The following is a 26,619-nucleotide window of genomic DNA, read 5'->3' as shown; positions in this document are numbered from 1 at the left end:
GCTGAAATGAGGAATAGGCAGGATGACTTCTTTCTTGTAACCCCTCCTCGAAGTCTGAGTCTGGTTTTGGTGTTCAGGAGGTCATTGGTCTGTGTGTATGTGTGCTTGCGCATGAGTGAAAGGTGTGCTGGGGCAAGAGAGTGTTAAATATCCTGCTTTTAATTTTAATTTTACTGGTTTTTAGAATGCTTGTGACTTTCCACGTCTACATCCTTTTTATATGAATTCGTGATAAATTCCTACTTGTTTATGTCACTATGGACTTTTTTTTTTTTTTTTTGCGGTACGTGGGCCTGTCACTGCTGTGGCCTCTCCCGTTGTGGAGCACAGGCTCCGGACACGCAGGCTGAGCGGCCACGGCTCACGGGCCCAGCCACTCTGCGCCATGTGGGACCTTCCCAGACCGGGGCATGAACCCGTGTCCCGTGCATCGGCAGGTGTACTCTGAACCACTGCGCCACCAGGGGAGCCCACTATGGACTTTTAAATGAACCTGGAATTTGTTTCCTTTGCTCTTAGGACCAAAACTATTCTGTGGCTTCTTTTTAACCCCTCCCTTACCTTTTTTTTGTTCCTCAGTGTTTGGCTCATAGGTCACTAAGACATGGTCGCTTCCCTTAAGTTTAGAAGCGAGTGCAGCCCTGTGTGGAGGAGCCACACTGAAGGGGGCGCCTGGACTGTAATGACCAACACTGTCCCATCATCTTCTAAAACACATGTGTCCAATAAGGAGGATTGGAGTCTATGATCATACACCTATAAATTATCTGGAGTATGGAAGCCAGTATAACTGTGAGGAATAAGTTACTTGTGACACACCTGAGAAATAATCACATCACTGTGGTCAATAATCACTAGTCTAGTGGGAGAATAAAGATCGGTGAAGAGATAAAATGACATTGCTTTCATCTCGAGGATTAGGTCAGCTAAGGTGCTGTGGAAATGGGGATGCTAATTTACATACAATAAAATTACCATTTTTAGTGTACAGGACTGTAGTTTCTAATTTCTAGAGATTTTACACATGGGACAGTTGACAACCAATAGCATTTATTATTACTTAGGATGTTGAACTCTTACAAGCAATTTTGTTTTGAACATACTAAACTTTATATATAATACATGCAGTGAAAAATTTGATGGACATTTCCTGTTTTTTTTTCAAGTTAAAAATTTACTTGTATTAATTGTGTCTGTGTGTATATATATATTCACATATAAATATATGTCTATTTGTGTGTATACATATATCAATGTATATATAATTCATATATCACTTTGCCAGTGGGCCTTCTGGAGGCATTAGTTTCATTAGCATTATTGTAGGTTTAGTCAACATTGTTTATAAATCATGGGTATTTAACTTTTGTACTGTTTTCTCTGTAGTAGTAAAAGTTAATGTAGTGTAAGGTAAGCTACGTGGAGACTAACGTATTTAGTGAGCAAATTGCTTTTAGGAGGAATTAAGAATGATGTTTATTTAAATTAACATGTATTAAATTGGCACTTAACCCCTACTTCCTACACGCCTCCTCCACCACCTCTAGCTGCCTCCATACCCCTGCCCCTCAAGGTACCCAAATTTCCTAAAGCTCTACTATTGGAGTGGCTTTCATTTAAAAGCTAAATTTTAAATGGTAGATGTACCTTTCCTGCTGCTTTAATTATTTAAATTGGAATGAACACCTTGTTAGAATTTTTTAATTTACACAGAAAACATTTATTGGTATTAAAACTTTTTTTTAGTTTTAAAAATATAAGTAGATTGCTGTTTAAATTTTTTTAAAGGCACTACATATTGCGTACTATTTGCATGGCATTGTGAAAGGTTTCCTATTTTTTGGCCTTTATAAATTAGGTCTCTTATCAACATTACATGCACGGCAGACTTACCTCTAAAACAGGTGAGCACTGTTATAAAGAGTACTGTTCCTAATAAGCTATACTAGTATTTCCCCCTGAGAATGCTTCACGTCATTTATGAACTATTTGAATGTCTTTTTCTGCCTGTATATTTTAGGTGCTGGAGCTAGTACAGTGAACAAAAACTTCCTGTTCATGCCGAGCATGCATTCTAATGGCTGAGACAGACAAATGAAATTTTATGTAGTCAGTTAAGTGTTCTGAATTAAAAGTAAAAAATTAAGCTTTATGATTTAAGCAGTAGCTATAATTTGAGACAAAGATCAGTGTGCTTCTAGACCTCACCCACAGGAAATTCCCCATGTCAAAACCTACCTATGAAAATACTAACCATTTCATTCACAAATAGGTGTTAACCTTATTTAAAATGGAAAAATAAATAAATAAAAAGTTCATCTCCAGACAAACCTTGCTATAGATTTCAATCTGGACTCAGCAGACAGAATAAAAGCCTGAAAGGTACCACTTAAGATAAACATTGCTTTAGAAGAATTTGCTTAAAGTTTAGTAGGAAATTACCATAAAAACTTATTTAGTGAGTTTCTTAATGGTTTACTGTGTCCTGGGGGCCAGAAAACATTCTCAAGGGACTGTCCTTCAAATTTTGCAATTAAATTGATGAGTAAATGGTTCACTATAAATTAATAGAAGTTTATTTTGTTTTACTTTTCAAGAAAAACCTGTTCCAGTTCTTGGAAGCGAATGACAGTTGAATTTGGTTTACATGGATGAGATGTACACTTGCAGTTTATACTATAATAAAATTCAGTTACTGTTTTAACAGCCTTTCATTAGAATAGCATGCATGTGCAATAATGAAGCTATGGGAAAGATAGACAGTTCCAACTGTACTTTTTCCAACTCACTGTAGGCTTAGAAGACTGACAGCACAGACTCACTTCTTTTTATACTTTCTACTGTCCCAAGAATTGATAAACCACTTAGATTAGTCTTTAGTTCAAGACTCCAGGCAGAATATCTTTCTTCATTTTGCTAGCCTGCCTTGAGAGTAGTCTGTTCTGATACATCTGTTCCAGCTGTAAAAGGAAGTTCTTTGAAAAGGAGTATCTTAAAGATAGAACTTAACGTGGGCCCTTGTCTTGTGACTTGCTATACAAGGAGGAAGTGTGATGATGTGTTGGTGGTGTGTGTATGGGAATTACATGCTTCTTTGTCCTCCAGCCTCAGGGACCAGCAGCTGTAGCTTTGAATATTTTGCTGAGCCCCTATACTTCTTGGTTAAATCAGCTCGAAGTCAGGGACCTCGGGAGAGGCAGAAGAGAAAAACCCACCGTTTGCTCCCTATGGGGCCCTTCCCTCACTTCTGTAGGTCCAAACCCTAGTTATTTGGGGGGGGGGCAGGGACCTCATTTCCATCACAATTACTTTGTGATTTTAAAACCTATTCCTGCCCTTGTTAATAACGTGGGAAATTGAAAGTTTGTAATTTTCTCTCCCCCTCCTGATAGGTGCTGGATAGTTTACTAGTCCAGTATGGAGTGGTGGAAAGCTGTGAGCAAGGTACATGTCTTCTCAATTGCTTTCAAATTTGTAAAAGGAAGAAAGAAGAAAGAAAACTAACCTATTTTTTCCTCTTCATTTTTTTTCTTCCTCTAGTGAACACTGACTCGGAAACTGCAGTCGTTAATGTAACCTATTCCAGTAAGGAGCAAGCTAGACAGTAAGCAGTTTGAAACTTTTAATCTCTGTGTAATAACTAGGTTAAATGTAGTACTTATATTTTGGGCTGGTGGGTAGCAGACATAAACTTTATTTTGCAAAGTTTGACCTTGCAATTCTTTTTAAGCTTGAATGTCTAATAAGAACCTACATTGGTTAAAGTTTTTATTACATTTTCAGTATTATCTTTAATGCCAAGAATATAGTGATACAGTATGAAGCTGAATTGCATCCTGTTTGCAAAAAGCTCTGGGCCTGGATATCATTGCTAAATTACATTAAAGACTTTTTTCCTTGTTATTGGTTATGATAACATACATTGTTGCTGTTTTGCCCAAAGCTGGTAAGTTTATCATGGGTTAAACTAACAACAGTGTTAAATGTTAAGTTTTCTTGTTCGCTGATTTTTCTGATTACTGTTGTCATTTAGGAGTGTGCAGAAGTGGGATTAATGTAATTTGGTGGAAAAAAATATATTGCGATGCAATAGGCAGAGTTTCACAGATCAAAAAAATCTTCCCTAGGAAAAGATAATTCTGTAGGCTCGGGAACAATCGAATGAACTGATTGACCACTAGAGAGAGGAAATGAGGATCCCACAAATACTGCTTTTGACTGATCGGCTCAGAACACAAACATGGAGGGATGGCATGCAAGGTACCCAGCAGTGCTGAGTGTCAGCAGACCATGGAAATTTTGACCACCGCCAGCTAAAGTGCAGGCAGGAACAGACTGTCTGTGCTCTGTGTGGGAAAAGAAGGACCATGCTGGCTGACCCTGAGCCCTAAAGGAGAAAGGCAAAACCAGCAGCAAGAGTGGGAATAGAGCCAGGTTACCAAAGGCAGTACCCACGCATGGAGGGACTATGAAAAGAAAGATGGGGGTGGGAAAGAGATGGAAATTTGCATAACACGAGTGGAACTTTATTTTTTAAATTGGTAATATTCACGTGGTTCAGAATTTTAAAGGTCTAAAGATGTATGTAGTGCAGATCTTCCTCCCAGCGTTGTTCCCCACCTACCTTGTTCCCTTCCGTGTAGATAACCGTACGGAAGAACAGCGCATGTGTGTGTTCTTCCTCCTTTTTACCCAAATGATACCATAACATTTGAGTGTTTTATACATGTAAATGTATCTCTTACAGTTGCATAGAATTTGACTGTATGGATGTGGAGTGACTTATTCCCAAACTGGATTTTTAGTTCTCTTGCAGTTATGAACGATGATGTATTGAATCCCTTTTGCAGTCATTTTGCAAGTGTGCGAGTATAGCCATAGGTTAAATCCTAGAAGTAGATTTGCTGAGTCAAGATGGATGTGCATTTAAAAAATTTTGTTGGATATTGCTGAGTTATCCTTCCTAAAGCTTGAACTAGTTTAAATTCCCGTCAGCACTGTGCGAGAGTCCATTTCTCCGTAATTCTCCCTAACACAGGGCTTTGTCAAACTTTGCCTATCCAGTGGATGAGAAATCGTATCTAGTTCATTTCACTTTTCTTTCTCAGGAGCAAAAGACTCGAGATTCACTTTTAATATTTTAATATGAGACTCAATATATATTTTTTTGATTTTTCTTAAATTGAAGTATAGTTGATTTACAATGTTGTACCACCTCTGCTGTACAGCAAAGTGACTCAGTTTTACACATATCTACATTCTTTTTTTAATATTCTTTTCCATTATGGTTTATCCCAGGAGATTGGATATAGTTCCCTGTGCTATGCAGTAGGACCTTGTTGTTTATCCATTCTATATATAATCGTTTGTATCTGTTTATCGCAATCTCCCAATCCATCCCTCCCCCACCCTCCTCCAACTTGGCAACCACAAGTCTGATCTCCATGTCTGTGGATGGAGGCTCTTAATATATCTTAAAATACTCATTTCTTCCTTCTGTTTGTATCGTTCATTTATTTAAAAAATGTTAACAGTTTATGTGAGGACATTATAGAAGTTGTGGTATATGTTGTAAAACAAACTGATTTCTTACAAACTTTATTCTTCAATCATGATATAAGAGGAATAACAGGAAAATTTCACATTTTTTTACCCGAATTAGATTGGGGGTAAAAGTGAGCCGTGAGAACACAGGAGCTCCATTCATGTACATGTGTTAGTCTTTACAAAGACTGTAACAAATATTACTTGGTAGAGCCAACTCTCTGTTAGATGGGAGATGAGGGACAGCATGATAAACCCAAGCATATTTGGAGATTGTCAGAGGCCTGTCCCAGTTGTGTTATTTGACAGTTTATGTGAGGCTAGCTGGGTAGAGGGGAGGTGTCTCATTTAGCAGTTACACAGCTGTACAGGAGAGCGCATGTCGGAGACATACCCACATAGCTTTGCAGATGTTTGGAGTGAGCCTTCATGGGGACTGGCTGACATTTAGCACCCACAACCCCCTGTAAAAATTCTGAAGCATTAAGAGTACAGGCATGGGAAGGGTAGACTGCTAGCCAAGGCAGAATGACTGCTGAAGGTACTCTCAGCATGACAGCAAGCTGAATGTGGAGACATTTTAATTCTAAAAGCACTTCGCAGTGATTGTTAGAGATTGTCAGGATCCTGTTGATCACGAGGAGGGACGAAAAGACTGTTAGGAGTTTGTAGTTGAGGCAGTTCTATAATCTAAATAAATAAACTGGGCATTTCAGCGAATGAAAAATCATCATGTCCTTCATTCTAGTAGTCAACCCATTAACATTTATTGAGTACCAATTATTGACCAAAAGTTGCCAGTGAATAAAGGCAAAGTCTCTGTCCTCAGGGATGTGCCTTCCGGTGCTGGAAAAGTATTTGGAGAGGGATTACCTGATTTAATTCCTGTCCAAGTTGAGTTTCCTTCTAGGAATACTGGGTTTTCTCCCTCTCAGGAATTCCAAAGATCAAAGAGAATTAGAAAATAAGTGAGTATTCAGAGAAAGTTAATAGATTTAAAGAATGGACAAATCAATTTTGTGTACAATGTTATGAAAACTATTAGTTTTCTAGCAAGTTTTTTAAAAAGATGTGAAGTGCATTATCATTCTTTGAGGAGAACTAATTTTGAGAGGCATTCGATGTAGTGGAGCAAGCATGGACCCTGAAGTTGGGCAGCTCTGACTGTATAATCTTGACCTCTCTGAGCTTCAGTTTTTCAGCTACAAAATGAGGGCTGACAAGAAACTCATATATCCATGCACATATGCTCATATTTATAGACAGTGGTCTTATCAAATATAAATTTGATAATTTACAGTAAATAATAATTTACTGTAAATAATAATTCTTGTTCAGCCCACTGCTTCTGGGCACCTAAAGAACAGCTAGATTTGGCTGGAGCTGGGGAAGGCTGGTCCGTCCAGGCCTTGCTCTGCTGTTGCTGAACCCTGAGAGCCTGTCCTCTGAGCTCCACCAAGACTGTTGCCTAAACTAACCTGGCATGATTTCTTCTTGCCTTTTCCATTGCAGCCATCCAAAGCTCACTTCTTTAGGTGTTAAGGGCTGAGGTGACATTCTCAGCTGACTTCTTTTTTTCCGTAGCATCTGTTACGTGGGCATCTCTGTAACTGGGATGTGCTTGTGCAGGAGTGAGTAGAGCGTGGAGATTAAGAGGATACATTCCAGAGTCCAATTCCATGGAATGGACTTCCTGTGCCACTTCTCTAGCTGTGACTCTGGTCAAGTTAAACTGTCTTAATTCAACCCTATGTGTAAAATGGGAAGGTGGTAAGAGTTCCTAAGTTAGCAACTATTACACATTTTCCCAACATTTTTCACTGCTGTTGATAACACCCCGTTATTGCACAGGATACTTGATTTCAGATAATGACTGGCCACTGACCCTCAGGAGTTAGGGACCAAGTTCAAAGCCTCTTTTTAAGCTCTATGAATGACACTTTTAAGAGGATTCTTCAATAAGGCTATGTCTCTAAGAATTTTAACATGGAAATTCCTGCCACCTTGTGGCTAAGAAAAAATCAAAGGTTAACAGTGCCAATATTACTAGGAAATGCATGCATTTGCTTTAACTCAAGCCTCAAATTACTAATTTACTAAAATAATACATGAGTAAAAATAATGAAAACTTAAAAAATAAATTATTAAAACCAGGAGTATGGGGCTTCCCTGGTGGTGCAGTGGTTAAGAATCCACCTGCCAATACAGGGGACATGGGTTCGAGCTCTGGTTGGGGAAGATCCCACCTGCTGCAGAGCACCTAAGCCCGGGCGCCACAACTACTGAGCCTGTGCTCTAGAGCCTGTGAGCCACAACTACTGAAGCCCGCGCGCCTAGAGCCCGTGCTCCACAACGAGGGAGACCACCACAATGAGAAGCCCGCACACCACAATGAAGAGAAGCCCCTGCTTGCCGCAATTAGAGAGAGCCCGCGCACAGCAATGAAGACCCAACGCGGCCAAAAATAAATAAATTTTAAAAAATAGATAAAAAATATGAATTAAAAAAAAAAAGATCAAAGCACTTTATTAAAAAACAAAAAAAACAGGAGTATGTACTTAGTATTTCTTGTTCCTGGAAGCAAGAGGGACTTGGGTCTCTGGAATACCTATTCCTTCCATCTTCCAGGGATGCTCAAATAACAAAGACAGTATTCATTGGAAGATTTGTAATGGGTGACAAAGAAATAACCCTTCAGAATTTGTAGGTATTTAGTTCTATTTTTTTAGGGTTCTTATTTCTTTTTTTTTGTAGTTGGGGCTGTTTATTATCTGAGGAGCTTTTCCTAAAGATAAATTTGGCATTTTATTTTGTTTTTTATTTTTTAAAATTGAAGTGCAGTTGATTTAACAATGCTGTGTTAATTTCTGCTGTACAGCAAAGTGACTCGGTTTTATATATATATATATATATATATATATTCATATATTCTTTTTTATATTCTTTTCCATGATGGTTTATCCCAGGACATTGAATATAGTTCCCTGTGCTATACAGTATGAACTTGTTGTCCAGGGGGTTCTTATTTCTGGTGTGTGTTTTTTTTTGTTGGGGAGTAGGAATATAGTTTATATACTGAAGCTATTATTGCATATCTTTTCATATCAGTTTGAAGATTTGTATTGGGTACACACAGAAGTGTTTGAAACAACTTGGCTGATGCCTAAAGGGAGGATATTTACCCTTAAGCTTTGAAAATTATGTAAATAGAAGATTTATTCTGGAAAAAGAAACAATAGAGCGGGTAGTGAGACAAAGAAATTTGTTGCCCTTTTTGCCATTCAGAGATAACCACTGTGAAATTTGCCAGCAAGTTTGCTAGACTTTATCCATGCATTACAACTTTTAAAAATGCTAAAGATCATTCTATAGAGTTGTGCAGGTTGTCTTTGCATTAACTATATTTATACTATTAGTAATCTCTATCTGGTATTTTATCCCTACCACAGTCTATATAGCTAAGTCCTCTACTGGGCATCTAGGTTGTTTGCAGTTTTTTTTGCCTTTAGAACTAGTTTAGTAATGAAGTCTTTTGTAGGTAAATATATGGGCTTTGTCCATAATTGTTTCCTTAAGATGCATCCCTGCAGTGGTATTATCAGGTTTTGGGTAATTATTGCTGAATTGTATGTCTCAGCCTCTTATTCTTGGTACAAGGAGAAAATGGAATGGTATGACTTTTCAATAATGGCTAAGCCTCATTTTGTTAGGATCTATGAGATACGCAGCAGTGAGGTCTAGGAATAAGAAAAAGAGATTTTAGACATGGAATTTAGAGTTGAAAAGGACCATAAATCTAGGCTAATGCCAAACAACAAAACGACTTTTCCAGGGTTGCATGGCTACTTAGTCTTCAAGCTGGGCTAGAATTTGGGTCTCTGTTTCACTGCTCAGCTCTGTATGTGTGTACCATTGGATAAATTTAACTTCTCTGTGTCTCATTTCTTCTTACTCTCTCATCCTTGAGATAAACTACTTATTCTTTCTCTCAAGGCCCTTTCAGTCCTACACTGTGATCTATCCCAGTAAACTTAGCAATGCAGTTAAGAGCTACCAGCTAGCAAAACTACTCACCATCTTCTGAATGACTCTTAAAATTGCATCAGAGCAGAGTCAAGTAATGATGAGAAACAGCATCCTGAGTAATACACATGTGGGATAAACATCCTTGAGTTCTGTTGAGCTGAACGCATATGTTTTGAGTAATTATGATGACAATTGTTGATCACACGTCTTGCATGTACAGTAGGGTTGGTGAAAATACTATTAAGGTTTCCCCTGAACTCAGCAGACCACCAAATGGTATAGCTGAATATTAAGCTTTGTGCATAGAAAGGTTATAGTGGTTGACTTAAAATTCAGAAACTTGGAATCTTCAGTCATGAGAAAGTCATTGCTTGCAGTTAAGTTACTCCTGTACCTTCAGCTAGCTGTGTCCAAGTTTGGAGCACTGTGGGCTGAGGGGTTGGGAACCCTGCTTCCTTGGCAGTTAGCAGTGGGATATACACAGTGTGTGCTGTCTGCTCTCTGCAGGAGCAGCCTGAGTTTAGAGCCTTTGGGACCCAGACTGCGCACTGGGTCGTGGAGCCCTGTGCTATCTGACCTCCCAAGTGAGAGAATCTTTTCTTTTCCCCTCCAAGAAATCTTTTTAAAGCAGCACAGTGAAGTTTGGAATTACAGTTCATGCCAATATGAGAGAGTTGTTTCTTGGGACACACATGACCTTATCTGGATAGCCCCAGAATACATAAAAGGATCTGGTGACTTCCATGTTTATCTCTGTTTCTTCCCATGGAAAAGGACGTCTGTCTGCCTGCCTCTCTCACTCAAGAAAGAAGCTACTTACTTTTTTTGGTAACATTACTGACTTAATTCTAGAATCAAACTTTACTTACCCTCTTCTGAAGCTGGCAGTACTCAGTTTTATAGTGGGAAAGGAAGTCACTATGGACTGTATTGCCTTTTATGCCTGTAGGTATAGTTGATCCCTACATTGGGCTTGGCTTTCTTTATGTCTCTGAAAGAACCTTCAGTGATCTGTTTTTTCTGGGCTTTTAAAAGGTTTAAAGTTGCTTTGAATGGGGAATTCCTTGGTGGTCCAGTGGTTAGGACTTTGCGCTTTCACTGCTGAGGGCACTGGTTCGATCCCTGGCTAGGGAACTAAGATGCCACAAGCGGCCCGGCGTGGGCCAAAAAAAAAAAAAAAAAAAGGTTACTTTGAATGAATATCTAATTGGTTGAAACTTCTGTAATTGCAACTTCCTGTAATAAATATACATCATTGATATTAATAAAATCTCTCAGCTGTTGTCTTCCTTTAGAAATAGCCAAAATATTTTAGGGCCCTTAATCCACATACTCCTTAAGAAAAAAGGGGAGAGGGAAGAAGCAAGGGAAAATGTGTTAACTTAAGTTTCTTGTATCTGGGCATTGGTGAAACAAGTTTTGCTGTGTGCCTGCTATCACCTGTGAAGCTTATGAAAAGAATGCCATCTTTAGCTACTTTTTAAAAATTGAAGTATAGTTGATTTACAATGTTGTGTTAACTTCTGCTGTAGAGCAAAGTGACTCAGTTATATATATACATTAGAAAAGAATGCCCTCTGATACAAAAATCACATGGAAATATCCCAAGATGTATTGTATTTGGGAAAAAAGCAAGTCACAAGACTATGTATATCATGATCTCAGATACGCTTTTAAAGAGGGTCCTGAACACGTACACACCTGTGTGAACATATGGAAAGAACTGCTCCGTTTGCACAAGTTATCACAGTTAACAGTTACTCTGGGAAGGGTCTTGGAGGGTTGGTGATGGTGACAGAAATTTATTGATAGTTTGTTTTCCTGTATGATTGGGATCTTTTCTAATAAGAGTCCATTCGTGTGCAAGGCACTGTAGGACAGTGATGGAACAGGGGATTGGAGTGAGAAAGGGCAGAATTCTGGGTCCTAAGAACATTGGTATGCCTTGTCTGGTTGCTTGGGTCTGCCATGCAGTTTCATGGTTTTGGTACCCTTTTTGGTGCTGGGACTATCTCCCCCTGCCACCCTTTCCATCCAAGTCAAAAATGGAAAGATCTCCAGATAAGGAAAGCAGTACGTGAACCAGAAATGATCATTCTGAGCAACTAGACAGAGAGCATTTCATGCCTGTATTTCTGTCCCTGCCTGGATTGAACTCAGGGCCCACTGGAGCACCATCTGAGCAAAGAATCTGAGTAAACCTAGAGAAAGTGTGATGCCTTTTTTTTTTTTAATTTTGTTGTGCACTGGGAGTGTGTATTATTAGGATTATGTCTGTGTATGCTTTTGAAACCTTAGTGATATCATCTGTCAACTTTTTATTGAGTTTTTCACTTTTAGAATATGTAGGTAAGCTAGAACACAACAGTTTGGATGACTGTTATAAACAAGGTAAGTAAAAGATGCCAGACATGAGAGATTACATGTCTACTCATATATATTTATATAGAAATTTAAACAGGCAAAATTAATCTATGGTGTGAGAAGCCTAGGGGAGGGGCAGTTACTGGAAGGAGGTACTGGTTGGTGGGGCTTCTGGGACACTGGTGTGTCTTAGTTCTGCATCTGGATATACATGTTCACCTTGTGAAAATTCATTGAGATGTATGCTTAAGATTGGGTACTTTTCCATAATAAGGTTCAAAAATGAAAACAAAAAACAAAAGTAAAGCTCCTCTCAAAATAGATGAATGGATGGATGGATGGTTAGATAGGTAAGGTAGAAAACAGCTTCATTTGCTTTTTTTGGCTCACTACCACCCCTGTCTCTCTGCCCCAAATCAAATCATAAACTCCACAAGGGCAGGGACTGCTTACTCCCTTGGGGACTGGCTCATAATAGGTATTGAGAATTTATAGTGATTGATTAACCTGAGTATTAAATCCTACCCATCTCCGTTGAGTAGCTTAGAGATTTTTGTCCTTTGATTCTTTTTTCTTTTTCTTTTTTTTAAAAAAATATTTATTTATTTATTTGGCTGCACTGGGTCTTAGTTGCAGCATGTGGGATCTAGTTCCCTGACCAGGAATCAAACCTGGGCCCCCTGCATTGGGAGCGTCGAGTCTTAATCACTGGACCACCAGGGAAGTGTCCCTGTCCTTTGATTCTTGAAATATTTAAAATATTTGTATTTAAGAGGTTGAAGTAAGGGCGGTGTATATTCGTTACATCCTTTCCATTCTGATTTGGAAAAACTGGCCAGGATGACGACTGCCCACTCCTCTCTTGCTGTGCCGGTGCTCATAGGCTGTTACTGACCTTATGGGTAATAGCTTAGTCAAGAGTGGGCTTTTTTTTTGTTTTTCTTTTTTGTTTGTTTGTTGGGTTTTTGTTTGTTTCTTTGTTTTGTTTTGGGGTTTTTTTGGCTGCACCATGCGGCTTGTGGTATCTTAGTTCCCCAACTAGGGATTGAACTCAGCGCTCTCAGCAGTGAGAGCGCTGAGTCCTAACCACTGGACCACCAGGGAATTCCCTAGTCAGGGTTTGACAAAGTGTTTTTTTTACTTTATTGGTAGATGGCAAATATGTTCCCTTTGGAAACTTGTTGGTCTTTCCTATGTGTCCTTCAAAGGAAGAGTGCAGGTTCGGGGGGGAAGTGTATGTGTGTTCTGGGTTTGCTACTCCTTCAGTGGCTTTATTCAGAAGTTTTAGAGCCAGTAATCCTGAGTGGATTAGGTGGGTGTTGCTTTGCTGAAAGGTTTGTTTTATAGCTCGGTTCCTCTTCCCACCCCCTGCTCCTTGTCAACTTTCAGAGCTTTAGACAAACTGAATGGATTCCAGCTGGAGAACTTCACTCTGAAAGTGGCCTACATCCCTGACGAAATGGCTGCCCAGCAGAACCCCTCGCAGCAGCCCCGAGGTCGCCGTGGGTTTGGGCAGAGGGGCTCATCGCGGCAGGGGTCTCCAGGATCCATGTCCAAGCAGAAACCGTGCGACTTGCCTCTACGTCTGCTGGTTCCCACCCAATTCGTTGGAGCCATTATAGGAAAAGAAGGTGCTACCATTCGGAACATTACGAAACAGACCCAGTCTAAGTGAGTATTCCTGAGTGTGTGGGGGCCTTCATGCTTCCCCCTTTGGATCTTAATAACAGAGTGGGTTGTCTTGGTACTTTGTGTCCTTCTGAACATGGTAATGATCCCTTCTTGTATGGTACTTGGGAATCTGGAAAATCTTCGTGATTTGATACCCTTTTTATTTTTAATAAATAAATAAAATAAATGTATTTATTTATTTATGGCTGCAGTGGGTTGCACGTGGGCTTTCTCTAGTTGCGGTGAGTGGGAGCTACTCTTTGTTGCAGTGCACAGGCTTCTCATTGCGGTGGCTTCTCTTGGTGTGGAGCGTGGGCTTCAGTAGTTGTGGCTCGAGGGCTCTAGAGTGCAGGCTCAGTAGTTGTGGCACATGGGCTTAGTTGCTCTGCGGCATGTAGGATCTTCCTGGACCAGGGATCGAACCCGTGTCCCATGCATTGGCAGGCGGATTCTTATCCACTGCGCCACCAGGGAATTCCCGTGATTTGATATCTTAGTGTTCATTTCATATAAACCTGGGGCTAAACGTTAATCTCAAAGGGAACTTCAAATTTTCACACATGAATGGAAAACAAATGATACTTAATCCACTCCTGATGAGGGAGGCCCTGATAAACAAAAGGGCAGCTTCTAGGTTCTCTGCTCCCCCATCTCCACTCTGACCTCCAGTGATAACTGCCTTCAGTGCTTTTGGAAGTAATTTTCTGGGTCCAATAACAGAGATAGTTTTTCAGTCTTGCTTTACTTCAGTGAAGGATCATTCAGCTATGGTCCATAGTTATCCTGTGTTTAAGCCATGTAGTTAGAATGGTTGTTTCTTTAGGATGTTGTTTGATAGTTTTAATTTGCAGATTTTGAGGAATTAGAAGATTCTCCATCAAACCTTGGCACTAACTTTTTAGGAGTAGAAAGCAGGAGCTATTTGTTTTTATTTACCACTGTAGCCCCAGTGGTGGACATGTTGCCTTATATGTAGGTGGGTCTCATATTTGTCAAATGAGTGAAATAACTATATGTGAATTATATTTAATGCCCTTAAAATATATCTAAGGTACTTTCTCAATTTTGAAGCTCCAGTGATTATATATTCATTGTTTTGCTTTAGTAACCATCCTGTTTGCTTTAGTAACCATCCTGTTATGCTGTAGTGAAGATTTTGACCCAAAGAAACTTGGTAATGAACTCTGTCCTCACCCTTAGTTCTGTAAATTGCTACCAGGCACACCTCTGGGACAGCTGCTGCCATATTTCCTGAAGAACTGTGGGTGTATTAGGGAGAAGAGGCTGTGGGGACAAATCTCTCTTGTGTCATTCTATAGGAAAGGGTAGGGAAATGGCCCCTGGGCCAGCTCCAGAGATGACTGTGGATCATTTTGCTTTTTAAATTTAGTAAGAAAAATTATTATTTTGAGTGGTTCAAGGAGTTAAGCAGAGTCTTTTTCAGAAAGTGCGACTATACCTTGTGCTGTGTATATCCTGCCTATGTGTTTGTTCCAACAGGTTTAAGAGGCTATCCATGTTCATCACAGGCACCATGCCTGCCTTGAGCTGGCTGACTCATTTCTCACGCAGAAACAAATGAACTGTGTCTAGTGGTGGTTGCGTACCCACTCCCCTGTGGAGTGACATCTGGTCCTGCCTTCCCCTGCTTTGAAGCAGGAGATGCTGGGTGCTGGTTATGTTTGTGCAAACTCAGTGGCTTTGACTTCATAATGTAGAGTGTGAGGAGGACAACTGAACCATAGCCTAATCACTTTTCATCTTAAATTTGCCTGGTTTTAATATTAAAATTTTAGGGCTTCTTGCTTCCCTTGATTCCCCGTTACCTGCAGAAACTAATTATTCAATGGTTTACCGTCCTTGCCACATGGCAGATTAAAATTGTTCCTTTTAAAGCTACTCATTTCCTTGTAGGAGGAAAGAGCTTCTGTGATTTAAATTGCACTGTTTGTTTTATTTAAGCAGGAAGATGGAGGATGGAGAGGGAAGGGAAGCAATTTTTGTTGTATCCTATGATTCACTTGCAGCTCTGCCAGTGGATTTAATTAACTCTTGCCATTGAAACTAGTCATTATCAGATCTTCTATTTCTGGAATGGCCTGGCAGGGCTACCCTAATCTGTAAAGCAACATCACGTTCTCTCAGACTATCAGAGTTTAGTAATCCTTAACAGGTGAGCAGGTGGAAATAAACTGGGAGGAGGGAGATTAACATGTTACCTACTAGAAGAGAGACAATACTTACAGTGATTGGGGATTGAAACCAGTGACTGGAAAGATGGTTCCTGAGATCAGAACTGTTATCTAAGATACTTTTTTTTATTAGTTATTTCTAGATACCTCTTATTTGTTTCACTTCTACATTGCCCAAATGTTTAGTTACAGGTTTTAATTCTGAGATAAATCTTCAGTTTTCAGTCAGACATTTAGGAAAATGAAATCCAGGCCTTGATTTTATTGGCAGGATGAAGTGGTCCTTCTCATGACCACGAGTTACGCAGCTCTTCATCTAGTGTTTGAGTGGCCAAGGGAACTCACCAGTACTTAATTTTCCCTGAACACATTTTTTTTTTTTGATAGTTGATTTTCTTTCTTGTACTTTTTAAACAGAAGACTTATTTTTGTATTTAATTCAAAATGTACAAGTATGTACATTAAAAAAATTTAAAAAAAGAGTTAATCTTCATCTAACCCCCAAGGTGACCATTGTTAAGTTGGGGATATGTCTTTACAGGACTCGTTCCTTGTACCTACTAACATGTGTAGCTTTAAATGAGAAATCATACCATGGTATGTGTTGCATTTTTTTTCACATAAGATCAAGGACCTCTAACTATGTTGGCACCTGTAATTTAACAACATGGTTTCGAACAGCTGTATACTATGGATGTAATGTTATTTAACTCTTCCTTCCTGAGAGGTATTTCAAAGATAATTCCAACTTTCTTTCTGTTACAAATAGTGCTACAGTGAACATTCCTGCACTAGTGATTTTCAAGCAGTAGTGGTCCCCCCTGCAGACGTTCGGCAATGTCTGGAGACATTTTTGGTTGTCACATGTGGATGAGGGGGGTGCCACTGGCATCTAGTGGGCAGAGGCCAGGGATGCTGCTGGACATCCTACAAGGCATGAGACGGCCTCCACAGCAAAGCACTAGTCTGATCCGAAAGGTCAATACTGCAAAGGGTGAAAAACACTCGTCTTGGCCCATGTATGAGACTACATCTGTAGGAGGCATTACGAGAAGTAGGATTCTTAGGTCAAAAGATCATAAGCAGGGCTTCCCTGGTGGCGCAGTGGTTGAGAGTCCGCCTGCCTATGCAGGGGACATGGGTTTGTGCCCCGGTCCAGGAAGATCCCACATGCCGCGGAGCGGCTGGGCCCGTGGAGCCGTGGCCACTGAGCCTGCGCGTCCGGAGCCTGTGCTCTGCAATGGGAAAGGCCACAACAGTGAGAGGCCCGCGTACCGCCAATTAAAAAAAAAAAAGATCATAAGCAGCTCAGCTCTGATAGGTCCTGGAGGTTTGCTCTGTACTCTGCACGGAACCAGAAGGGTGGCCATGCCCAGATGCGCATCCTCTTGCCAGCACTTGATTTCATCCATTAACATGCTTGCAGGCCTAGAAGAAAATGACACCTTGTTTTAATGACCAGTGACGTGGAACATCATTTTGTGTTTATTGGCCATTTGCTTTTCTTTGAAGTGAAATTGCCATCTCTTTGGGTTCCATTCCCATCACTATTTGTTATGCACTGTCCTCTCAAGGAGGCAAAATGTAGAAAGAGCCCTGCCCGAGGAAACAGAGGAGCGAAATCCCCACATGTGACGGATCGTGGACATACAGTATAGAATCAGGAGTTCCACCTGGCTTGTGAAATTCCAGCTCCAGTCCTCTTGGCTTGTGTTCCCGTCCCCCTTGGTTTTAGAGCAGAAGAAAGCCTTTTGTTTGAACCCAGGCTCTCGGACGTGAGATGTTTGACCTGTGGCACCTAAAAGGAAAATTAAGCACATGCAGCTTGGGCAGAATGAAAAGATGCCCCTGCATGAGCAAAGAGAGGGGAGTACTGGAATTAAAATTGGTCTCATCCGTGGTGAGGTGACAGCTTATCGAGACTTGATGCTTTTGAGGGGAGTGAGTCATCCACTCTTTGCCCGGAAGTGCTGTGACTTCAGAGTTGGTAATTACAGACTCTATTGTGAATACATGTTTACAGCTCTTGTTTTCCTCTCCCTTTGTGCCCACCGGAAGAATTGATGTCCATCGTAAAGAGAATGCAGGTGCTGCTGAGAAGTCAATTACTATTCTCTCTACCCCTGAGGGCACTTCTGCGGCTTGTAAGTCTATTCTGGAGATTATGCATAAAGAAGCTCAAGATATAAAATTGTGAGTAAAGAGGATTACCCCGTGAAGAGGTTGATATTTACACTGTCTTATTCTGGAATTCTGTGACACAGTTCTTGGGAATTGCCAACAAAGAAAGAGAAATACTGTCCCAAAGAGCGACAGAGGGTTGGCACTATTGATTTGGTAATAAAGTATAAGTCTTTTAAATACTTTGTTTTCATTCATGTTTGGATATGTTGTGAGTGGTGTAATGGGAAAAGTCTAGCTGTAAAAGAAGGCAATTGGGTGTCATAGGAAGCTCACCTAAGGTCCAAGAAGTATCCCCGGGATTTACCCGAAGCAGGGACCCCAAATCCTCAGTCCTTTACTTGGAGCTCATTGGAGCTCTGTCCATGTCTGCCCAGCCTACCCTGCAGCAGCAGGGAGTATGGAGGTGGGGAAATCCCTAATCTTGTGCTGCGGTAAACTGGAGATTGATTGGGGCGTTTCAGGTTGAAACTCTAAATATCTTCTGCACAGAAACCTTGAGCAGAGGTTGGGTTCTCTGCTGCTTGTAGCATCCAGCACAGTGGTGTGCTCAAAGTAGGATCCAGAGTAAGATGCCGGACTTAGCTTGGGGACCTAATGAGTAGCATTTAATTTGTAGGGACCTTTGAAATATATTACATATATTTTAATTATAAGGTATTATATGTTGCTGTATTATAAGATTAAAATTTCTTTTTAGTACAGAGAAAAGTAAAGACAAAGCCCACCACTCAGATAACCCCAATGCCATTTTAAAACAGTGCTACATATATGACTTGGAAATTCAGAAAGGTACACAGTGAAAAGTGAAAGCCATCCCTTCCTGCTCTTATACTCTTCCCCCAAGGTGTAACCACTGTTGAGTTTCTTCTGTTTCCCTCTATAAATTGTGCATGTTACCTCCAGGACTGTGTTTTAAAATTATTCTGCAATCACACTGGTTTGCATTTGTACATGGTGTTCTGGTACTCAGGGTTTCAGAATATGGGTTTGAGTAAGGTGTTTTCAAAGAGCTAACAGAAGCCATTTTTGGAAGACATTCCCTGAGATGAATAAAAGAAAACTTTTAAAAATTAACTCCTATCCAAATACTTGTCAGTGTTTTTTCACCCCCTCTATTCCTGCATTGCTAGAATGTAGGCTAATGGTCAGCAAGCTTTAAACTATACCTAGCAGAATTCTTTCTATATGGTAGGTAGGAAGTAAATGTTTAATGAATGAATATTGTCTTTTTACCCTATGGTAGGTTTACTTACCCTGATTTGATGGCCCTTTTTTTTGGTTTGTTCTTTTCTTTCTTTACAGCACAGAAGAGATTCCCTTGAAGATTTTAGCCCATAATAACTTTGTAGGACGTCTTATTGGTAAGGAAGGAAGAAACCTTAAAAAAATTGAGCAAGACACAGACACTAAAATCACAATATCTCCGTAAGTGCTGGCTTGCTTTCTTTTGAATCAGAAAACTTTCACATTACCGTTTCTAAGCTGTAGGTTATATGTTAAGCATTTTACAACTCTTGGAGCTGGTGGCCTGTAGTACCATACTTATACTTCATTTCTCAAACTGAGTCTGCTGCCTGCCATCTGTTTCTAACTCATAGTGAAAGTATTATCTGTTCCCACTAAAAAGGCAGGATGCACTAAATACTTCACATTCATATTTCCTAGCTGAAGTCTTGGTCAGGTTTTCTGGCATATACTCCCAAAGTTGGAATATATAACCCAGTGTATTATGCATTGCTGTGTAACAAATTATCCCAACACTGGACCGCTGACGACAAGGGTAAGCATTGACTGCTCACCTAGTTTCTGTGGGTCAGGAATTCAGGAACAGCTTGACTAGGCGGTGCTGTTTGGGGATCTCTTGATGTTGCTGAGAAGTTGATGCCGGCTCTTGGAGTGAGGCCTCAGCTCTTCACCTGCTGGGCCCCTCCACAGGGCTGTTTGCTTGAGTTAAAGACACGGCAGCTCTTTTCCCTCAGAGTGAATGATCTCGGAAAGAGCAAGACGGAAGCAGCAGTGTCTTTTATAGCGTAGCCTCAGAAGTCACACTTTTTACCATTTTTCTATTGTTGACATGTTGGCTCTAGTTAGTGTGGGAGGAGACTGCCCATCCCTGAGGAGTGGGGATTTGGAGGCTGGCCCCCATGCCTAGGGCCATGAATGCCCTGAAATTATATGGAAAGGCCTTTGTCTTCTGAGGGTGACTTTCCTTCATTTGAGTACCCCCCCAAAAGTCGAAGAATAGTAGAGAAAGACTGGGGCAGTATGTTCACGTAGTAAGAAGTTTTCAAAGAAGGGGGTGGAAAGGAAGTGGGAGAGTTGTGCTTTGTGGGAAAGAAAGGAAAAACCGCAAAGTGGTAAAAATAACAAATGATCCTACCCTGTCTTGAATTTTATGCTCAGAAAGGGGAGGGTTTTAATAGAAAATAATCTTAAAATCTGTTCTGGAAGCAACTATTTTAAAAATTGTAACAGAAAATGCTTGGCAGTGGAGAGGTGGGTTGAGCCTGGAGATGAGACCTACACTTGTTTAAGTAGTCTAAGACAAATCATCTTCATTGTGTAGATGTCTGTTTTTTTAGCAAGTTTAGGAAGAAGTTAAGGAAAAATATCCTATTCATCTGGCTCAAGTCTAGCTTGAGACATTTTGCTAGTAGTGAAAATGAGAATTTTAACCCTAGGAATATGAAGGGGAGCTGTCTCAATATTCTGTATCCTTTCCATCAGTATATTTAGTCTGAATTCCATGGTAAGTATCTCCCACGGGTTTCCCTTCAAGGCTGTTGACTGGCTCAGGCTTAGGTGGTCTCAGATGTCACCTGAATGGATTTAGAAACTTCAACAGGAGCTGAGTCAAGCAGGGAGTTTCTGAATATTGCTGTTGCATTCTAACTTTTTAGTTGTCTAAATGGTCATCGAGGGACTGTTTTTAAAATTTAGTCAAAATGGATTGATTTGTATTATTTCCTGAAGGCTACGTCAATCTAAATTCTAAAATTACCGTCAAAAATAAGTTTAAATGCTGGCTTGCCCTTTTGGAATATTTCCGTGCTTATTCCTTGCTTGGTGACCCAGAAAATGCAATTGCATGAGAATGCCAGTTAACGCCTCAAATTGGTCAGTGCAGACCGACTAGGAACATACTCATTAAAGGTTATGTTCATTTGGTTCTTGGTTTCCACTAAAACTGTAGATTCCTCTGATCATTTTCTTTACATTTCACTGTTAAATTGTGAAAATAGTTCACCTTAAGTGGTCAAGAAGTGCACTCTATTTAAAACATGGACTTAATCGAACTGTGAATACTCAGCGATGTTTATTGAGAAGGTGGGAGGGGCAGTATTTTCTCTCATGCAGTTTTACAATTCTTGGAGTCATGTCTTTTGGGGCTTACTCATCTTTCATCATGTCTAACCACCCACTTTTACATATTGCCAGCCTCCACAGTTGGGTTTTAATTGCCATCTGTGGCTGGACTATTACTGTCTTCCTCCTATAATTTCCAGTCTTTTTCTTTCCCCCGTTTCAATCTGCAGGTTGCAGGAACTGACGCTGTACAATCCAGAGCGCACCATTACGGTTAAAGGCAGTGTGGAAACATGTGCCAAAGCTGAGGAAGAGATAATGAAGAAAATCAGGGAGTCTTATGAAAATGATATTGCTTCCATGAATGTTAGTTTTAATATGAAGGAAATGTCTTTATTTTGATGAACAATCAGAAGATGTTTTCAATTGCATTAACATTGATTCCTTTAAGGGTGTCATTGTTAGATGTGGTTTCTAATTGATTTTTGGCACCACGGTGAGTGCCCTAGGATAGTTGGGAAGATGCAGACTTTGACATCAGGCTTGGCTATCTCTGATTTTAGCCAACTTTGAGCCTTAGCTTCCTTACCTGTGAGGTAAGGCTAATACCTCCCTTAAAAAGGTTAATCTCTCCCATACCATGTGACTTGGAGGGATATGATAGCATTATAGGAATGGGGGCTTTAGAGGTCTGTGAACTGGGTTTGAATCCCAGCTCAACCATTTATTAGCTGTACCTCTATTCTCTTGGACAACTTATTTGGTCTCACTGAGCACCAGTTTCCTCATCTGTAAAATGGGGCTACTGCCTACATGGCATGCTTATTAGGATTATAATAGATACCATGCATATAAAAGCTATGTTATGAATACAAATTTAAAATTTGGTTACTCATAAACCTTGGAGATAACAGAATTTCAAATGACAAAACAATCTGTGTAGTGCAAGTGCATTGCTGACATTCCTTAATGGATGGAATGGTGCAGAAAATGCAGCGTCTCCAAAGTCTATCTTGAATTTTTCAAGTAAATGATTAAAAAACAGTTCCTCGGTTGGGCCTGTCATCTGAAACATTACACCTAAAAGAAGGGAAAATGTGAAAATGATATTACCTTTGTGAGAAGAGCCTGGAATGCTAATCATTTTACCCCCACGTGACTGCTGCCTACCTACCTTCCTTCACATTATCACTGCTCATCCAAATGTTTCAGAGTCGCCTGGGGGTAAATTCAGCCCCATAGGCCTTTAAAAAAGATTCTTGAGTGTGCTCAAGTCTGAACTCTGTAGTCCCCACCTTATTTCCTTAACCCCTATCGAATTAAGCCAAAACAAAACCCCATTTCTGGCTCCTGGATCCATTCCAAAGTTAGGTTTAATTGTAGAAGACATGGGGATGGGACCTGATTTCCAAAGGGCTTGATTTTGTTTTGGGTCTTTAGACTCATGACTGCCACATTTTTTCCATGGCGTAAAGATCTCTTAATATCTGATACTATCTGGTTTGGTCTTCAATGAACAAATCTTGTTTGCTTGTTTCTTCAGTTAATGCAAGATTTTCAGTCTCTATTTACTGTGTGCCCAGAATGTACAGATTACATATATGTCTGAGCGCTGTGAGCTGGTCGTAAAGGCAAGAAAGCTGTCTGTGTTCCCTGCTTTGAGGAACCTAGCATGGCTTCAGGTCAAAGAGGAGGCAGACGGCACATGGATTTTAAAATATCAAGAATTATAAACAGACATAACCTACATACTCAAGTATAATCACATGGAACATCTGCTTTGTTCTAAAATTTGAGTCATAAAACAAGGTCACAGTCTGGATATTATCCCATATAAATGCTCACTTACACTTGATCTTGTAAAATGAAGGGACCTTTTTACCATTGCAGCTTCAAGCACATTTAATTCCTGGATTAAATCTGAATGCCTTGGGTCTGTTCCCACCCACTTCAGGGATGCCACCTCCCACCTCAGGGCCCCCTTCAGCTATGACTCCTCCTTACCCACAGTTTGAGGTAAGACAATGTGCCTTGGCTTTCTTTATGGTTGAGGGGGATGAAGTCAAAGGGACACAGTCAGACTTTGTTGCCCTCGAGTAGTGTGACATTAAATGCTAATTGGGAAAAATCTTAATGTGAAACCTGGTCCCCGTGTGATCTCTCATCAGTTAGGAGCCAGCACAGGCCTTTCAATTCTTGTCACTAGAACCTTCTTATCTTTGCAGAGTAGACCCGTGAGTTATTTCTTTTGAAGTTCTTGAGTGGTAGGGTTGTTAATGTATGTTTTCAGATATCAAAGGAAAAGTTTGAGACTTTGAGGAGGGGGAAAGAGATTAGTTATTTTTAAATGTTGAAGGAAAGGATTTTTAAAAGGCTTCCTTCATCTTGAACTTCACCTGAAAGTTTACTGCTTTGAAAGGTCAGTAGAGACTAGACATGCTTTCCACTTGGAACGTTTGTACTTATTAAACAGCTCAGGTAGTCGTGCCCACAAATCTATTGTGCATGTATGTGTTTGTGTGCAAACATTAAACAGCTTTTATTTGTTTTGTAAACAGGTGGATTATTAAGAAACAATCCTTATATTTATATTTGCTTTTTAAGAGTAACATTTTTCCTGAGGTCAGAAATGGGAGACCAGTGATAGTATGAAAATAAATGCAGCCTAGCAGACACTGTATACAATAATTTTTTTTGAAAGAAGTGCACAATTCAGTTGCATCAACAATAATAACTGGAGGTTGACAATCATGTGAAATAAAATTAACATTCTAGGATCTTCCTTCTTGAATTTGTTTTTACGTCTCTCCCTTCCTGTTTGGCTCTCGTATCACATAAAGTTGTGAGCGGTACCTGCTACACCAAATTTAGGGAAATGTCCAGGGAGAAAAGGTGGGGGATTCCGTTCTCTCAGTGCCTAGAATACATGTAGAGTAAAATGCAACTGGAGTTCTACATTGAACACAGATTGCTCAGATGGTTCGTATTTTATCCCCATGAGAATGAGAATTTCCTTTGCCTGTTCTTGAAGCTACCAGGCTGTCAGGTGTGCTTAGCTTTTGCCATGGTCTTGCAGTGTGTGTGTTTCTGCCTTTGCTGTCGGCGACGTTTGCATCTTCCCCTGCCCCTCATCTGCCACTTCAAACCTCTGGGTAAAAACCATGTAACAAAGCCCATTAATCTAAAGATAGACATCAGAATTTCATATCAAGTGTGAATAGATTGATGATGTGTTTTATAAAGCTTTGCACCAGCAGCTACAGGTGATGTGAAGTGGCTGAGGTGTTTGTACCTTGGTGCTAAAGGGGAGGGGTGTAAAGAGACAAGAGCCAGCTCTGTTTGTGTTAGTCTCCTCTTCCTCGCTCTGGGTTTCTTTTCTTACGCACGCAGTGAAGAAACCGAGATAAATGAATTATCTCTAAGGACTCTTCTTTCAGGTCAAACATTACTAGTTTTTACAGAGTTCGATTTTGTTTCTTACAAATTGAAGGTTTGCAGCAACCTGCATTGAGCAAATCTATTGGCGCCATTTTCCCAATAGCATTATTTTTAATTAGCTATGTACATTTTTTAGACATAATGCTACTGCACACTTAATAGACGACAGTTATATACAGTATAAACATAATTTATATGCACTGGGAAACAAAAAAAATTGTGCGACTCACTTTATTGTGATACTCGCTTTAATGCAGTGGTCTGGAACTGAACCTGCAATGTCTCTGAGGTATGCCTGTATTTAAAAACTGGGTTAGAGAATTAAAGGTTGGCAGGTGTTTGCTCTCAGCACTCTGTGATACTCCTCCATTGCATTTACAGCTGCTGATGAGAAGCTTACTGTTCTGCAGAAGCTCTCACAGAGAAGTCAGGTTACTCACTAAGATAGTCTCTTTATCCTTGATTCCTGTAGGTTAGCAGCAAATCTCTGCTTTTACTTTAAATATATATTGCCTGGCAAGGAAGCATGTATTGCTTCCTCTTTTAGAGTTTCATTTTTTTCTCTACACGTGTTTTCTCACTTCTGCTTTGTAACATGAAAGTAGAATTGATGCATCCTGTCTTTGGATAAAAATCCCTTGTCGCTGTTCTAGTCCAGAATTTTGCTCATGCCTCCTCCTGAAACATAGTCTTCTTCCCGGAACCTGCCAGGTTGATTTTTCCCATAGAGCCAAAGAGTTGGTTCTTCCAACAGACAAAAGTCTCTACTTCCTGCCTGGCAGCTGGCTTACGCAGTACACTTCATTGGCAAACTTCAAGTTTATAAATGACAGGAAATGCTCCTTTCAGAAGTGCTCAAACAGTAGGGAAGAGGCGTTTGGCAGCTAGTGAGCAGAGTAAGAGCTGGAATTGGCATCGCACACAACAACATCCATAGCTGGATGGTCTTGGCAGCTTGCGTTGGGGTTGGGAGACGTTAGTTCAGGCGCCGTTGTCTCCATAATTCTGATAGCGTCCTCGGAGTCTCCCCAAGTCTCTAGAACAATAGTGTAATCTGAAAATTGCTAACTTGGCTGCTTATGGAAGAGGCAAGAAAGGTGAACACTTCTTAGGTCTTACCTAGTTTGAAGTGCCCTTTAAGAAACAAAATATAATTTGAAAGGGATTTTTAGATCAAATGAGTCTCATGGAGTCTTGTAGTCCTACTGTTTAGGATTTCTTACTGTGGGTGCAGCTCTTTTGTTAGTAAACAACTTCAAAGTAAATAACTCGTTGCATATATTTATTATCTCTGAGAGGTCTTGGTTACTTAGTTATAGGGAGAAACTTGGTTTGCTTTTTTTTTTTTTTAAACTTAAATATTCTGTTCAGGTCATGAAGTTGAGCAAACCCAATTTCAGTTCCAGACCAAAATCCATTAAAACAAAACAAAACAAAAAAACCCAGGAGTATGTATTTTACAAGCCAGAGGGAGACACTGGCATTCTTCCAGATTCCTGGAGGCTGGTCTTGTTGGCTGGCATGCATGTCGCCATGCCTTTGTGATGTCTTAGATTCTGTTCCCCACAAAGTAAATACACTTAACCTTACTGTTTGCTCATTCTTGTATTTCCTCATGATAGATGATTAGGAATTACTCATTGGCAGACTTCACCAGTTATGCAAACTTTCAGTTGAGCAGCTTTGTTCTTCTGTTATTTCAAGCTATAGCGTAGGGTCTGCCAAGAAGTCCAAAGGAAGTTTTGCCAATAGGCATCTGGCAGAAATCCACTGGGAAACGGCTTGTGACCTGAATGTCTTTCACCTCTAAAAGTTTAGGAAGAAGGGTTCAGGATAATGCAGCTGAACATTAACTTACATGCAAAGAATGTGTAGCGCTATAGGGTAATGCTGT

The 26,619-nt window shown here is 40.2% G+C and overlaps 1 protein-coding gene across 5 annotated transcripts in view; it reads left to right on the top strand.

Moving 5' to 3' along the window:
* Positions 1-26,619, top strand: part of IGF2BP3 (insulin like growth factor 2 mRNA binding protein 3) — a 144,328-nt gene that overhangs the window by 102,036 nt on the left and 15,673 nt on the right. For 4 of the 5 annotated variants that reach the window (XM_007447451.1, XM_007447452.1, XM_007447454.1 and 1 more), the window contains exons 4-10: positions 3,393-3,444; positions 3,541-3,604; positions 13,324-13,605; positions 17,856-17,990; positions 19,284-19,406; positions 21,518-21,653; positions 23,178-23,303. In XM_007447451.1, the coding sequence (XP_007447513.1) occupies positions 3,393-3,444; positions 3,541-3,604; positions 13,324-13,605; positions 17,856-17,990; positions 19,284-19,406; positions 21,518-21,653; positions 23,178-23,303 (918 nt within the window). The remainder of the gene's footprint in view (positions 1-3,392; positions 3,445-3,540; positions 3,605-13,323; positions 13,606-17,855; positions 17,991-19,283; positions 19,407-21,517; positions 21,654-23,177; positions 23,304-26,619) is intronic. The other variant, XM_007447455.1, reaches the window with a different exon arrangement.

This window comes from Lipotes vexillifer, unplaced genomic scaffold, assembly GCF_000442215.2.
Source record: "Lipotes vexillifer unplaced genomic scaffold, Lipotes_vexillifer_v1.1 scaffold474, whole genome shotgun sequence".
Lineage (NCBI taxonomy): Eukaryota > Metazoa > Chordata > Mammalia > Artiodactyla > Lipotidae > Lipotes > Lipotes vexillifer.
This window is presented reverse-complemented; position numbering and strand designations above follow the sequence as displayed.